The 14,167-nt window shown below is 46.1% G+C and overlaps 1 protein-coding gene across 1 annotated transcript in view; it reads right to left on the bottom strand.

Moving 5' to 3' along the window:
* Positions 1 to 14,167, bottom strand: part of LOC144698033 (uncharacterized) — a 53,327-nt gene continuing 39,160 nt past the window's right edge. The window contains exons 5-7 of the mRNA XM_078569972.1: positions 10,443 to 10,881; positions 2,412 to 2,625; positions 1 to 68 (exon numbers count right to left, since the gene is read on the bottom strand). Coding sequence (XP_078426098.1) covers positions 1 to 68; positions 2,412 to 2,625; positions 10,443 to 10,881 — 721 coding nt within the window. The remainder of the gene's footprint in view (positions 69 to 2,411; positions 2,626 to 10,442; positions 10,882 to 14,167) is intronic.

Below are 14,167 nucleotides of genomic sequence, written 5' to 3'. Positions count from 1 at the left end.
TCAACAACTCCACATTATGTCCACAGGGGAGATCTCCTGGTGCAGTGAGACCAACATTCGTGCTTTAACTAACACCACCAAAAAAAAAACTGGATTAATCAGTTAGTCTGATTGCTGTTTGTGGAATCTTACTGTGCACAAACTGGCTGTCATGAAACAGAAACAACTTGTATTTATATAATACCTTTAATGTAACAAAACGTGCCAAGATCCTTCACAGGACTTTCATAAAGAAACATTTGACATCGAGTCACATGGGTCGATATTAGGGTAAATAGACAGAACCTTGATTGGAGAGGCAGATATAAACAAGCCTCTTTAATCAGGAGAGAGAGGTGGAGAGGTTTAGGGAGGAAATTCCGGAACTTAGCACCGAGGCACGGCCACCGATGGTGGAGTAATTAAAATCAGGGATGCTAAAGAGTACAGAATGAGATAGGACACACCATCTCAGTGGGTGTGCGACTGGGAGTTAGAGATAGGGAGGGACGTGGCCATGCAGGGATTTGTTAACAAGGTTACGAATTTTAAAATTGAGGCATTGCTTGAACAGGTGCCAATTTAGGTCAATGACTACAGGGGTGAAGGGTGAAGGGGACTTGGCCTGATAAAGCTCACGGACAGCAGAGTTTGGATGACCTCATGTTTCTGTGTGGGGACGGGATGAATGTGAGGGGCCAGCTAGGAATGTATTGGGATTATCAAGTCTAAAGGTAACACGGACATGGATGAGGGTTTGAGCAGCAGATGAGCTGGGGTGAGGTGGAGACAGGCGACGTTATGGAGATTGAAATATCTGGTATTAGTGATGGTGTGGATATGTGGTCAGAAACTCATCTTGGGGTCAAATAAAAGACCTAGATTGTGAACAGTGTGTTTCAGCCTCAGACAGTTCCCAGGGAGAGGGATGGACTCGGTAGTTAGGGAACGGAATTTGTAGTGGTGACCGAAGACAATGGCTTTGGTCTTCCCAATTTTTAATTGGAGGAAATTTCTGCTCATCCAGTACTGGATTTGGGATAAGCAGTTTGATAATTTAGTAACAGTGGAGGAATGGAGAGGGATGGTGGTGAGGTAGAGCTGGATGTTGTCAGTGTACATGTGAAAACTAACACGGTGCTTTTGGATGGACTAAATTCAACAAATGTATCTTCAATCCCAAACTATTTTCTGAGAAATAGGAGTGGCCAAGGATAGATCCTTGGGGGACACCAAGGACAAGGATTTTGGAGAGGAAAGGGAGGTTGGAGATGGGGCGGTAGTTTGAAAAGATGGTCAGGTCAAGCGTTTATTTTTAGGATGGGTGATGATGATAGATTTGGTGATGAGAGGGACATTACCAGAAGAGAGAGAAACATTAACAATATCAGCTAACATGGGGAAGTTGGATAATCAGCAGTTTAGTGAGAATAAGGTCAAGGGAGCAGAGGGAGGGCCTCATGGACAAGATGAGCACTGAGAGGACATGAGGGGAGATGGGAGAGAAACTGGAGAAAGATGCGAGTTCAGGGCTCAGGCAAGAAGGAACCTTAGAGACAGTTTGGCCTAGTGGGAGAGTAGAAGGGAGGGAAGCAGCAGAGGCAGAGGATTGTCTCAATCTTAGTAACAAAGAAGCTCCATGAGCTCCTCACACTTCTTGTTGGAGGTGACAGGGGAGAAGCAGAGTATTGGAGATATTAAAAAGATTCAACACACATTGTATTTCACACCAAGTTGATTTAATTGATTTGTATCAACAATATTAGCCTCTACAACAGGGCTGGAGTTTATTAACATCAGCAGAAACAGACCCCAATGAACATGGTTCTGTCCAGGATGTGATTAACTACAGTAATTGGATTTTGCTGTTACTTGTCAACTCGCTGGTGTCTCAGCAGCACAAATGACTGAGTGAATCACTTTCCACACACAGACCAGCTGACTGGTCTCTCCCCAGTGTGAACTCGGTGGTGTTTCAGTGGGTAGGTTCAATTAATGAATCCCTTCCTACAGTCAGGGCAAGTGAGCAGCCCCTTCCCCAGTGTGAATTCGCTGGTGTCTCAGCAGGTTGGATGACTGAGTGAATCCCTTCCCACACATGGAACAGGTGAACGGCCTCTCCCCGGTGTGACTGCGCTGATGTACAATGAGGTCAGATGATCGCCTGAACCCAGTCCTGCAGTGAGAGCACCTGAACGGTCTCTCGTCAGTGTGAACATGTTGATGCAAGATCAGGTCCTGGTAACTTTTATAGCACTTCCAGCAGACTGAGCATGTAAACTGTCTCTGGTCTGAGTAAACCAGCTGATGTCTCAGTAGGTGGGATGACCTAGTGAATCCCTTCCTACACTCAGAGCAGGTGTACGGTCTCTCCCCAGTGTGATCTCGCTGGTGTGTCAGCAGGTTGGTTGAAGTAATGAATCCCATCCCACGCTCAGAGCAGGTGAACGATCTCTCCCCGGTGTGAACTCTCTGGTGTGTCAGCAGGTTGGTTGAACTAATAAATCCCTTCCCACACTCGGAGCAGGTGAACGGTCTCTCCCCAGTGTGAACTCTCTGGTGTGTCAGCAGAGTGGATGACTGAGTAAATCCCTTCCCACACTCAGGGCAGGTGAATGGCTTCTCCCCAGTGTGAGTGCGTCGATGAGTTTCCAGGTCAGACGGGTAATTGAATCCCTTCCCACAGTCCCCGCACTTACACGGTTTCTCCCCAGCGTGAGCAGCACTTTCTGCTTCCATGTTCAAAGGCTGATAGTATTCAGGTCCTGATGAATCGAGTGACTCTCTCAGGTCTTGGTGTGAGTTTCCCAACAGCAAACCTTCCCCTTCTAATACCCTGTGAAATTGATTTAAAACAGAAAAAAGGGAGTGAGAGAGAACCCACAGAAACACAAAGGCAGGTTGTGAAATTGAGCTGAATGAATCTGGGAATTTGTGGGGCCAGCACGAGGAAAAAGTGACATGAAAACTGCTGGATTGTCATAAAAACCCAACTGGTTCACTAATGTCTTTCAGGGAAGGTACCTGCCACCCGGTCTGGGCCTACACAAGATTCGGGCTTCCAGGAGAGGAGGGAGAAAGAGCGAGAGGGAAGTGAGAGATGCAGGAGAACCCTGACAGAATCTCCCAAACCTTCAACCTCCACCCCCTAGAAGGACCAGGGTAGCAGGTGTATGTGAACATCATCACCTCCAAGTTCCCCTCCAAGTCACACACCATCCTGACTTGTCTGACATCCAGTACTGGATGAGCAGAAAATTACTCCTTTAAATAATGGGAAGATTGAAGCCGTTGTCTTCAGTCGCCACTACAAACTCCACTCCCCAGACACTGACTCTGCACCTCTCACTGACAACTGTCTGAGGCTGAAAAAGACTGTTCACAACCATAGTGAAATATTTCACCCCAAGATGAGCTTCCAACCACATATCCACATCTTCACCAAGACCGCCTATTTCCACCTCAGTAACATCACCCGACTCCAGCCCCTCTCATCTCATCTGCTGCTGAAACTCTCATCCATTCCTTTGTTACCTCTGGACTTAACCATCCTAACGCACTCCCGGCCGGCCTCCCACATTCAACCTCCCTGTAATCTTGATCCAAAACTCTGCTGCCCATATGCTTACTTGCACCAAGTTTTGTTCACCCATCACTCCTGTGTTCACTGACCTACACAGGCTCAGACAAATCTGTTAGAATTCTGTGAGGAGGTAACGAGTAGGTTAGACAAAGGAGAGCCAATGGATGTTATCTGCTTGGACTTCCAGAAGGCCTTTGACAAGGTGCCGCACAGGAGGCTGCTCAGTAAGATAAGAGCCCATGGTTTTAGAGGCAAGGTACTAGCATGGATAGAAGATTGGCTGTCTGGCAGGAGGCAGAGAGTGGGGATAAGGGGGTCCTTCTCAGGATGGTGGCTGGTGACTAGTAAAGTTCCACAGGGGTCAGTGTTGGGATCACAACTTTTCACTTTATACATTAATTATCTGGATGAAGGAACTGAGGGTATCCTGGCTAAGTTTGCAGATGATACAAAGATAGGTGGAGGGACAGGTAGTATTGAGGAAGTGGGGAGGCTGCAGAAGGATTTGGACAGGTTAGGAGAATGGGCAAAGAAGTGGCAGATGGAATACAACGTGGGGTAGTGTGAGTTTATGCACTTTAGTAGGAAGAATAGAGGCATAGACTATTTTCTAAATGGGGAGAGAATTCAGAAATCAAGAGTGCAAAGGGACTTGGGAGTCCTAGTCCAGGATTCTCTTAAGGTTAACTTGCAGGTTGAGTCGGTAGTTAGGAAGGCAAATGCAATGTTGGCATTTATTTCGAGAGGACTAGAATATAAAAGCAGGGATGTGCTGCTGAGGCTTTATAAGGCTCTGGTCAGACCACATTTAGAATATTGTGAGCAATTTTGGGCCCCGTATCTCAGCAAGGATGTGCTGGCCCTTGAGAGGGTCCAGAGGAGGTTCCCGAGAACGATCCCAGGAATGAAAGGCTTAACATATGAGGAATGTTTGTGGACTCTGGGTCTATACTCGATGGAGTTTAGAAGGATGAGGGGGGATCTGATTGAAACTTACAGAATACTGAAAGGCCTGGATAGAGTGGACATGGGGAAGATGTTCCCATTAGTAGGAGAGACTCGGACCCGAGGGCACAGCCTCAGAGTAAAGGGAAGACCTTTTAGAACAGAGATGAGGAGAATCTTCTTTAGCCAGAGAGTGGTGAATCTATGGAATTCATTGCCACAGAAGGCTGTGGAGGCCAGGTCATTGAGTGTATTTAAGACCGAGATAGATAGGTTCTTGATCGGTAAGGGGATCAAAGGTTATGAGGAGAATGGGGTTGAAAAACTTATCAGCCATGATTGAATGGCGGAGCAGACTCGATGGGCCGAATGGCCTAATTCCTGCTCCTATGTCTTATGGTCTTATGGTCTTATGGCTCCGGGTTAAGGAGAACCTAAATTATAAAATTCTCATCCTTATTTTAAAGGCTGTGTTTGCTGCCGTTGTGCAAGCGCAGTTGTTCTGTTTTACTCTGTCTCCATAGGGTTAATCTCTCGTCCTCCTCAGACTCAAGTCACCACTGCAGACTCACCGAGAGGAAACTGAGACTGTCCTGGTTACAGTGTCCACCAATCAACCAATTCAGAACTCAGTCAACAGCAGAGAGCTTTGATTGTACATTCCTAATCTCTAATGCTTTTTATAAATGCATACTGTTCTTTGAAATGCCTTGGAAAGTTTTATTACGTTAAAGGTGCCATATTAGCACAAATTGCTGTTGTTGATTTGGACAGATATCACTGTTCCTTCATTATCGCTGGGTGAATAACCTGTAACTCCTTACCCAACAGCATGTGGGAGTACCTTCACCACACGAACTGCAGCGGTTCAAGAAGGTCAAACATCATTTTCTCCACAGGCAACTGGGGATTGGCAATACTTGCTGGTCTTGTTAGTGAAAGGGCAGGGGAGTGGGACTAGCTGACTTGCTCTTTCAGAGAGCCAGCATGTGCACAATGGGATAAATGGCCTCCGTCTGTATTGTAATCATTCAATGATTCTATGACTTGATGAAAAAGGACCTACACTGGAGGCCAGGGACCAACTTCTGGTAACCAACACCCACCCTGATACAAACCAGCTCTTAATTGGTCCGTCTGTGTTTGTAGACTCGGTTCTGTGACCAACGCCTGCAATAAAATAATAGCAAAATACTGCAGCTGCTGGAAATCTGAAATAAAAAAAAAGAAAATGCTGGAAATACTCAGCAAATCAGGCAGGATCTGTGGAGAGAGAAACAGAGTTCACATTTCAGGGTGTGCAGAATGGATTACAGGGAATAAAAATGGTGCAGAATTTGATGGTCAATATAAGCTCAGAAGTGGAAGAGAAATGGACTATAGCGCAGGAAAAACAATTCCTGACTGGGAAAGATACTGTGGGAAGATAAAGCTGGTAAGACAGCAGCACATGGTCGGGGGATGGGCAGCAGTGGAAACCTTATTTGGACACAATCAGCAGAAGTAAAAGTTAAATGCCAAACACAGCTAAAATGCACCCAGTATTAGAGACAGAGAAAGTTAGACAATGACAGAGAGGTGATCAGGGATGGCAGAGGTGAAACAGAGCAAAAGATGGACATGGATTCAGATCCACAGGAAAGGAGCCACACCAGCCCCAGAGCGATGGAACCTCTAAAAGATAGCAGAGCAGAGAACTAAAAGCTCCAAATTGTAGATGAATGGTCAAAAATACTCAACTCTGAAACAATTTCAGTTTTCGACTTTAAAATCTCCTGCAGCTGAAAAGATATCAGAAGCACTGGAGTCAGAGAAAAATCTCCCAGTGGAGGAAATACCCGGGGAGCGGGGTGATGTCACTGTGTAATTGTTGATGTGTGATGATGTCACCGTGTAATTGTTGATGTGTGATGATGTCACACACACAGACCCAGAACATTTGGGATTGTACAAACCAGTGATCACCACAAATTATGAAGGATGGGAGGGTCCTTGAGAGGGGGCAGAGGAGATTTACCAGAATGGGTCAAGGGATGAAGGATTTTAGTTGCAAGGTTAGGTTGGAGAAACTGGGATTCTTCTCCTTGGAGTAAAGTAGATTGAGGGGAGATTTAACAAAAGGTGTACAAAATTATGAAAGGTTTACATAAAGTAGTTAAAGAAAAGTTGTTCACAGTAGCAGATCATGAAAGGATTATGGGTCACAGATTTAAGATTTTGGGTAAGATGTACAGGAGGGATGTGAGAAAGAAATGTTTGCACAGTGAGTGGTAATGACCTGGATCTCAATGCTTACACTCAGAGGCCGATAGAATCCAGTTCCTGAATTTCTATTCTGGACTGACAGTGACAGGTTTGGGAAATGGTTTGTACAGAGCATTAAAAAAGGAGGATCCAGGTCCTGATGAATTGAGTGACTCTGTCAGATCTCACCCGTCTGTAAATGTTCCCCTTCTAACCCCCTGTAAAAGGAGTTTCCAAAATCCATCCCTGTCAGTCCAGGATAGAAATACACAACATTCTCTCCTCCTGCTATCTGGCCCAGGATGATCGCGCATGCGCCCCGCTGCACATTGCCCCCTATAAAGATGGCGGCCATTACCCCGGGCCTGGCGAAGGGGGAATCCAGATTTTTTCGCCCGTTCTCTGCGAACACAAGACCGGTACCTTGTTATTTGGGGTCTGCGGCCTGCACTGTGTCTTTATGAAGCCTCCCTACCCACTCCGCTGGCTCCATTCCTCCTCACACACCCACTAACTCTGTTATAAAAACAAAAACAGAAATACCTGGAAAATCTCAGCAGGTCTGGCTGCATCGGTGGAGAAGAAAAGAGTCAGAAATTAACTGATTTCTTCTCCACCGATGCTGCCAGACCTGCTGAGTTTTTCTTTTTTTTGCTTTTGTTTTTTCACTAACTCTGTTAGTTTGCTCCACTCGACATTCTCTCACCCGCTCTGAGCAGCTTCAGTCACAGACCAGCACTGCGCATGCTCATGAAACGGACCGCAATGCGCATGCTTCAAGCCCACACCCTAATACGCATGTGTAGGGAGCTCCTGTTGTGAGGATAGGGTACATTCTGGCCCCTGTTGAAGGCTGGGTAACCAGGCTGCCATTAAGAGGTCGTTTTTTTGAATAGAAAATTATGTTTTGTGATCCGATGATGAACGAAGCCCAAGACCAAAATATAAAATTATTCAGTCAATTGGTATGACAAACAAACTGCATGGGTACTCTGCCATAATACTGTCCCGGGTGTAAATAACTGCAGTAAAACTACCTACATTTAGATGTGAACTCACTGGAGTCTCAGTCGGTGGTGTGAACAAGTATTTTTTCTTCCCATATACAGAACATTTAAACTCCGTCTTGTCAGTAAGAACATGACAATTCAGCCGGTGAACAATCCTTTCACAATGTCATTTTACCCCTAAGTTCCAGGACCATTGTGCGTGGATTTGGGAGGTAAGCATGATTTTGGAGACGGAAGACTGGTCGGAGATTGGATGCGAATTGCAAGGATGTCGGGGTCAAGGATGTACTCGTGGGAGGGAGGGAAGCAGGAGAGGCAGCTGATCTCAATTGTCTCAATATTCTCAAGATTGTCTCAATCTTAGTGACAAATAAGCTCCATGAGCTCTTCACACTTGTTGGAGGTGTGGATGCAGGAGACAAGGGAGAGGGAGAGTACGAAACAAGGATTAACTTGTGTTAGAGATGTTTTTAAAAATTCAACATCCTCACAGAATGTTGATTTATTTGACCTTTATCCAGAATATTAACCTTATAACTGGGCTGGAGTTTATTAACATCAGCTGAAACAGACCCCAATGGGTATAGTTCATTCTTCTACATTATTAACAGCAAAATCCAATCACTGTAGTTCACTGTGAACTCGTTGATGTCTCGGCAGGTGGGATGACTGAATGCATATCTTCCCACACTCGGTGCAGGTGTACAGCATCTCCCCAGTATGAGAGCGCTTGTGCAGAGAGGTGAGATGATTGCCTGAATCCAGTCCTATAAAGAAGGCATCTGAACGGTCGCTCATCAGTATGAATACATTGCTGGCGGATCAGTTCCTGAGAACTTGTAAAGCACTTCCCACAGTCTTGAAATTTAAAAGCTCTCTTTGATGTGCAATCAGGTTGGATAAATTAATGAATCTCTTTCCACACAGCACAGATGAATGGCCTCTCCCCAGTGTGTCGGCAGGTGGGATAACGGAGTGAATCCCTTCTGACACTTTAAGCAGGTCAATGGCCTCTCCCCAGTGTGAACGCTCTGATGAGTTTCCAATTTCGATGGGTAAATGAATCCCTTCCCAATGTCAACATTTGCACAACTGCTTTCAGTTGTGACTGCATTTATGTTTTGACCAGGCCAGATGATTGGCTGAAACCTCATTCACATGCAGAACACTGTGAATGGTGCTTTCTTCTCCCATTTTCAAAATCACACAATTCTCTGCGGCCCAGAAACCGCTCTGTCCAATAGAGACGCCCTCTGAAGAAGGGTCATACAGACTCAAAACTGCTGTCAGGCATCACAAGGGCCAAGGACATAAAAGTTCATTCACAAATGTTACAGGAACGGATAGGTTATAATCGCCAGGAAAGGCTAAACAGCCTGAAGCTCTTTTCTTTGGAAAAGAGAAGGCTGAGAGATGACCTGATAGAAATAGGATAAAGAATGGAGTTGGTAGCTCAGGAATGAAAACAATGGCTTCAATCTTCCCAAAATTTAATTGGAGAAAATTTCTGCACATCCACAAACAGTCTGATAATTTAACAAAAGTGGACAAGTCGAGAGAGGTGTTGCTGAGGTAGAGCTGGGCACTGTCAGTGTCTATGTGATAACTGACACTGTGTTTTCAGATGATGTTGCTGTGGGGAGAATTTTGCTGAGAAATAAATGGAGGCCAAGGCTGGATCCTCTGGGGACACCAGAGGTAACTGTGGGACTGGGAATGGAAGACATTGATTATGATTAGATAGAGAAGAATGGAACCAGGAGAGAGCAGCCCCAACCAGCTGGATGACAGTGGAGAGGTGTTGGAGCAGAATGGTGTGGTCAACCTTGTCAAAGCAGGTCGAGGAGGGATAGTTTCCCTTTGTCACTGTCACATAGGATGTCATTGGTGGCTTTGATCTGAGCTGTTTCAGTACAGTGGCAGGGGCAGAAACCTGATTGGAGGGATTCAAGCAGGGAATTCTGGGAAAGATGGAGATGGATTTGGGAGGTGTGCACACTTTTCAGGAGTTCAGAGAGGAACTGGGGGTTGAAGAGAGGTCAATACTTTGCAAGGACAGGAAAGTTAATTAATTGTTTTTTGAGGAAAGGGTGATGATTTGAAGGAGAGAGGGACAGTACCAGAAGAGAGAGAACTGTGAATAATATCAGTGAACATGGGGAAGTTGGGTAATCAGCAGTTTAGCGGGAATAGGGTCGATGGAGCAGGAGGTGTGTCTCATGGACAAGATGACCACTGAGAGGGCAGGAAGGGAGATGGGAGAGAAGCTAATGAAAGATGTGGGTTCACGGCTTGGACAAGGTGGAACATTAAAGAGACAGTTTGTCCCGTTGGGCTAGTGGAAGGGATGGAAGCAGCAGAGGCAGCTGATCGGATTGTCTCAATCTTAGTGACAAAGAAGCTCCGTGAGCTCCTTACACTTGTTGTTAGAGGTGAGGATGGAGGAGGGAGGGGAGAGGGAGAGACCTTCCAGAGAAACTAACTTGTGTTAGAGATATTAACAAGACTCAATGTGCTATATTTAACACAAATATATTTCATTTGTCCTTATCCAGAATATTAGCCCCAATAACTGGGCTAGAGTTTATTAACATCAGCAGAAACAGACTACAATGAACAAGGTTCAGTCCTGGATGTGATTAACAGCAATGTCCTGTTCGTTATTTGTGAACTCACTGGTGTCTCATCAGTTGGGATGACCAGGTGCATCCCTTCCCACACTCGGAGCAGCTGAACGGCCTCTCCTCAGTGTGAATTCGCTGGTGCTTCAGCAGGTCAGAGGACACAGTGAATCCCTTCCCACATACAGGGCAGATGAACGGCCTCTCTCCAGTATGAATTCGCTGATGTCTCAGCAAGTGGGATGACTGTGTGAAGCCCTTCCCACAGTGGGAGCAGGTGAACTGTCTCTCCCCAGTGTGAATTCGCTGGTGTCTCAACAGATCGGATAAATGAACGAATCCCTTCCCACATTCGGAGCAAGTAAATGGTCTCTCCCCAGTGTGAACTTGCAGGTGTGTCAGCAGGTTGGATAACTGAGTGAATTGCTTCCCACAGTCGGAGTAGGTGAACAGCCTCTCTCCAGAGTGAACTCTCTGGTGTATCAGCAGGTTTGATGACCTTGTGAATCTCTTCCCACACTCGGAGCAGGTGAATGGTCTCTCCCCAGAGTGAACTCTCTGGTGTGTCAGCAGGTGGGATGACTGACTGAATCCCTTCCCACACTCAGAGCAGGTAAATGGTCTCCCCCAGTGTGAACTCGCTGGTGTGTCAGCAGGTTGGATAACTGAGTGAATGCCTTCCCACACTCAGAGCAGGTAAATGGCCTCTCCCCAGTGTGAACTCTCTGGTGTGTCAGCAGGTAGGATAACTGAATGAATCCCTTCCCACACTCGGAGCAGGTAAATGGCATCCCCCCAGAGTGAATTCGCTGGTGCCTCAGCAGGTTGGATGCCCGAGTGAATCCCTTTCCACACTCGGAGCAGGTGAACGGCCTCTCTTCAGTGTGAATGAGCTGGTGTCTCAGGAGGGTGGATGAATCAACAAATCCTTTCTCACATACAGAACAAGTGAAAGGCCTCTCCCCAGTGTGAGTGCGCTGGTGAGTATCCAGCCTGGATGGATAATTGAATCCTTTCCCACAGTCCCCACATTTCCATCGTTTCTCTCCAGTGTGACTGTGCTTGTGTTTTGACAGGCCAGATGATCGACTGAAACCTCGTTCACACACAGAACACGTGTACGGTTTCTCCCCACGGTGAACGGTGCTTTTATCTTTCATGCTTAAAATCCGATGAAATTCAGGTTTTGACTAATTGTGCGACACCGTCAGATTCTGATGAAATGCTGGGTTTCCCGATTGAAAATCCTGGGGAAATAGTTTAAACAGACAAAAGTGAATGAGAGAGAAACCACAATATCACAAAAACAGGTTGTGACATTGAAGTGAATGAACCTGGGAATTTGTGGGGCCGGTACCAGGAAAAAGTGACCATGAAAACAGCTGGATTGTAATATAAACCCAACTGGTTCACTAATGTCCTTCAGGGAAGGGAACCTGCCAACTGGTCAGGGACTATACAAAATACCAGCATCTACTGGGGGAAATAGAGAGGGAGATGGGAGAGGCAGGGGGTGAAGGAAAGGGATTTTATGCATCTACAATTCCACCAACATCTCCCAAACCCTCATCCTGCACCCCCTAAATGGACCAGGGTAGCAGGTGTATGTGAACACCATCACCTCCAAGTTCCCCTCCAAGTCACACACCATCCTGACTTGTCTGACATCCAGCACTGGATGAACAGAAATTTCCTCCATTTAAATATTGGGAAGATTGAAGCCATTGAGTTCAGTCCCCTCTATAAACTCCACTCCCTGAGCATCAATGCCGTCCATCTCTCTGACAACTCTGAGGCTGAACCACTGTTCACAATCTTGGTGTCATATTTCACCCCAAGCTGAGCTTCTGACTATACATCACTAAGACCGCCTATTTCCACCTCAGTCATTTTGTGTAACTTCATCTGCTGCTGAATCTCACCCATTCCTTTGTTCCCTCTAAACTGGACTATTCCTAGCCACCCACATAAAGATGAGGTCATTAAAAGCTCTGCTTCCCATGTCCTTGCTCTGCACGGCTGGATCTGAAATTTAAAAGATAAAACACTGAAAATATTGAACAGGTCAGGCCGCATCAATCGAGTGAGAAACAGAGCTTGGCCGTGAGACTGTCAGAAAAATCTCAGCGACAGTCACTGACTAATGTGGCCATAGTTCCCACTATTCTATGCGTCCAAGGGACCGCTGTATCTAAAAGTTGTTCATCATTTGCGAATTGAATGTCGGTTGTCGGAATCTGCAGATGACAACAATCCTATAATTCCAGCTAAGAAGGTGAAGAACTGCAGCAAAATACAGGAAGACATAAACAGCCTGGCTGATTGCACGGATAAATGGAAAATTAAATTCAAAATAGTAGAATGAGGGCGGACTGGGCTCCTGTATTTGAGACAGACCGTATTCTACCTCAGAGCATTCTGGGTAGCATCACCCACCATTACTGCAGAACAATAAGCCTTCCTTCTGCGCTTGCGCACCCACACTAGGGCCGAGACTAACAACCATTCCGCATCCAGAATCACCGCAACCTGCAGCCTGGAACTGGGAGTGGGAGAAGCGGGAAGAATGAGGAGAAACAATATAATCTAACACTCACAGCAACCTCCAATCCACCTCCATTCCCGGGATAGTGAGACAGAGTTTAGAAACACTCACCAACACGACTCCAGTGAAACTTCCACGAGGAAAAGAGGGAGCAGTGACTGTGCCTGCTCTGATATAGCCCCAGACCTGTCACTCAAACCCCCCAACTCCACCCAGTTCACAGCTCAACCTACCAGCTTGCAGCTTCCTGCACCTTGACCCCCGCCCAGCCCAGGTGTGGGACAGTCCAAGGTGAGTCGTTTGTGTAACCAGGGGAGTGGGGGAGGGGTGACCTCCCGCCCTTTGTTTTGTCCCAAATGGTTCCATTCTCCCCTCCCCCAGGGCCCTCTACACACTGCATGCAAATGGCTGATGGACCTTGGAGATCCTCACTGACCTGCACAGGTACATTATCCTGTACCCCACTCATGAATCACTCTGTGAACAAGTTGTTTTACTTTTTTTTTCTGCTACCCCTTCATGTAAACTTCTTGTTACATACAGATCTTGTTCAATCTTGGTTAATCACAGGCTCTGGGAAAAGGGAGGGAGGTGGCACCAGGTAAATTGTTCCTTCAGTGGGCCAACACAGGCATGACCCACCGAGCGGTCTCCTCTGTGCTGTAACCATTCTATGATTCTCTGATGTATCTGGATGAAAATCTGGAATTAAAAGTCTAATGATGACCACAAAACCATTGCCGATTGTCATGAAAACCCATCTGGTTCACTAACGTCATTTAGGGAAGCAAATGTGCTGTCCTTACCTGGACTGGCCTACATGACCAGACCCACATTAATGTGGTTGACTCTTAAATGTCCAGAGGACAAGGGGAATTAGGGATGGGCAATAAATGCTGGCCTAGCCAGCGACACTCACATCCCATGAACGAATAAAAAAAACCCCTTTTGTCAGTTAACCTCTCCCAACCTGCAGCCTTTCACAGTCCTTTCCTTCTGTTCTTCTTCCCACCTCCCCTCTTTCACTGGCTCACAGTCCTGAAACGTTAATTCTGTTTCCATCTCCATGGATTCTTTCAGATCTGCTGAGAGTTTCCAATTTTTACTGTTTTTATTTCAGATTTTAGTAATCAATAAATTTATAATAATTGACACTAGCCCTCTCTGTGGCAATTGTCCGAGGCTGAACCAGACTGTTCACAAACATGGTGAAATATTTCACCCCAAGATGAGCTTCCAA

Source organism: Cetorhinus maximus, chromosome 23 (genome assembly GCF_964194155.1).
Source record: "Cetorhinus maximus chromosome 23, sCetMax3.hap1.1, whole genome shotgun sequence".
Lineage (NCBI taxonomy): Eukaryota > Metazoa > Chordata > Chondrichthyes > Lamniformes > Cetorhinidae > Cetorhinus > Cetorhinus maximus.
This window is presented reverse-complemented; position numbering and strand designations above follow the sequence as displayed.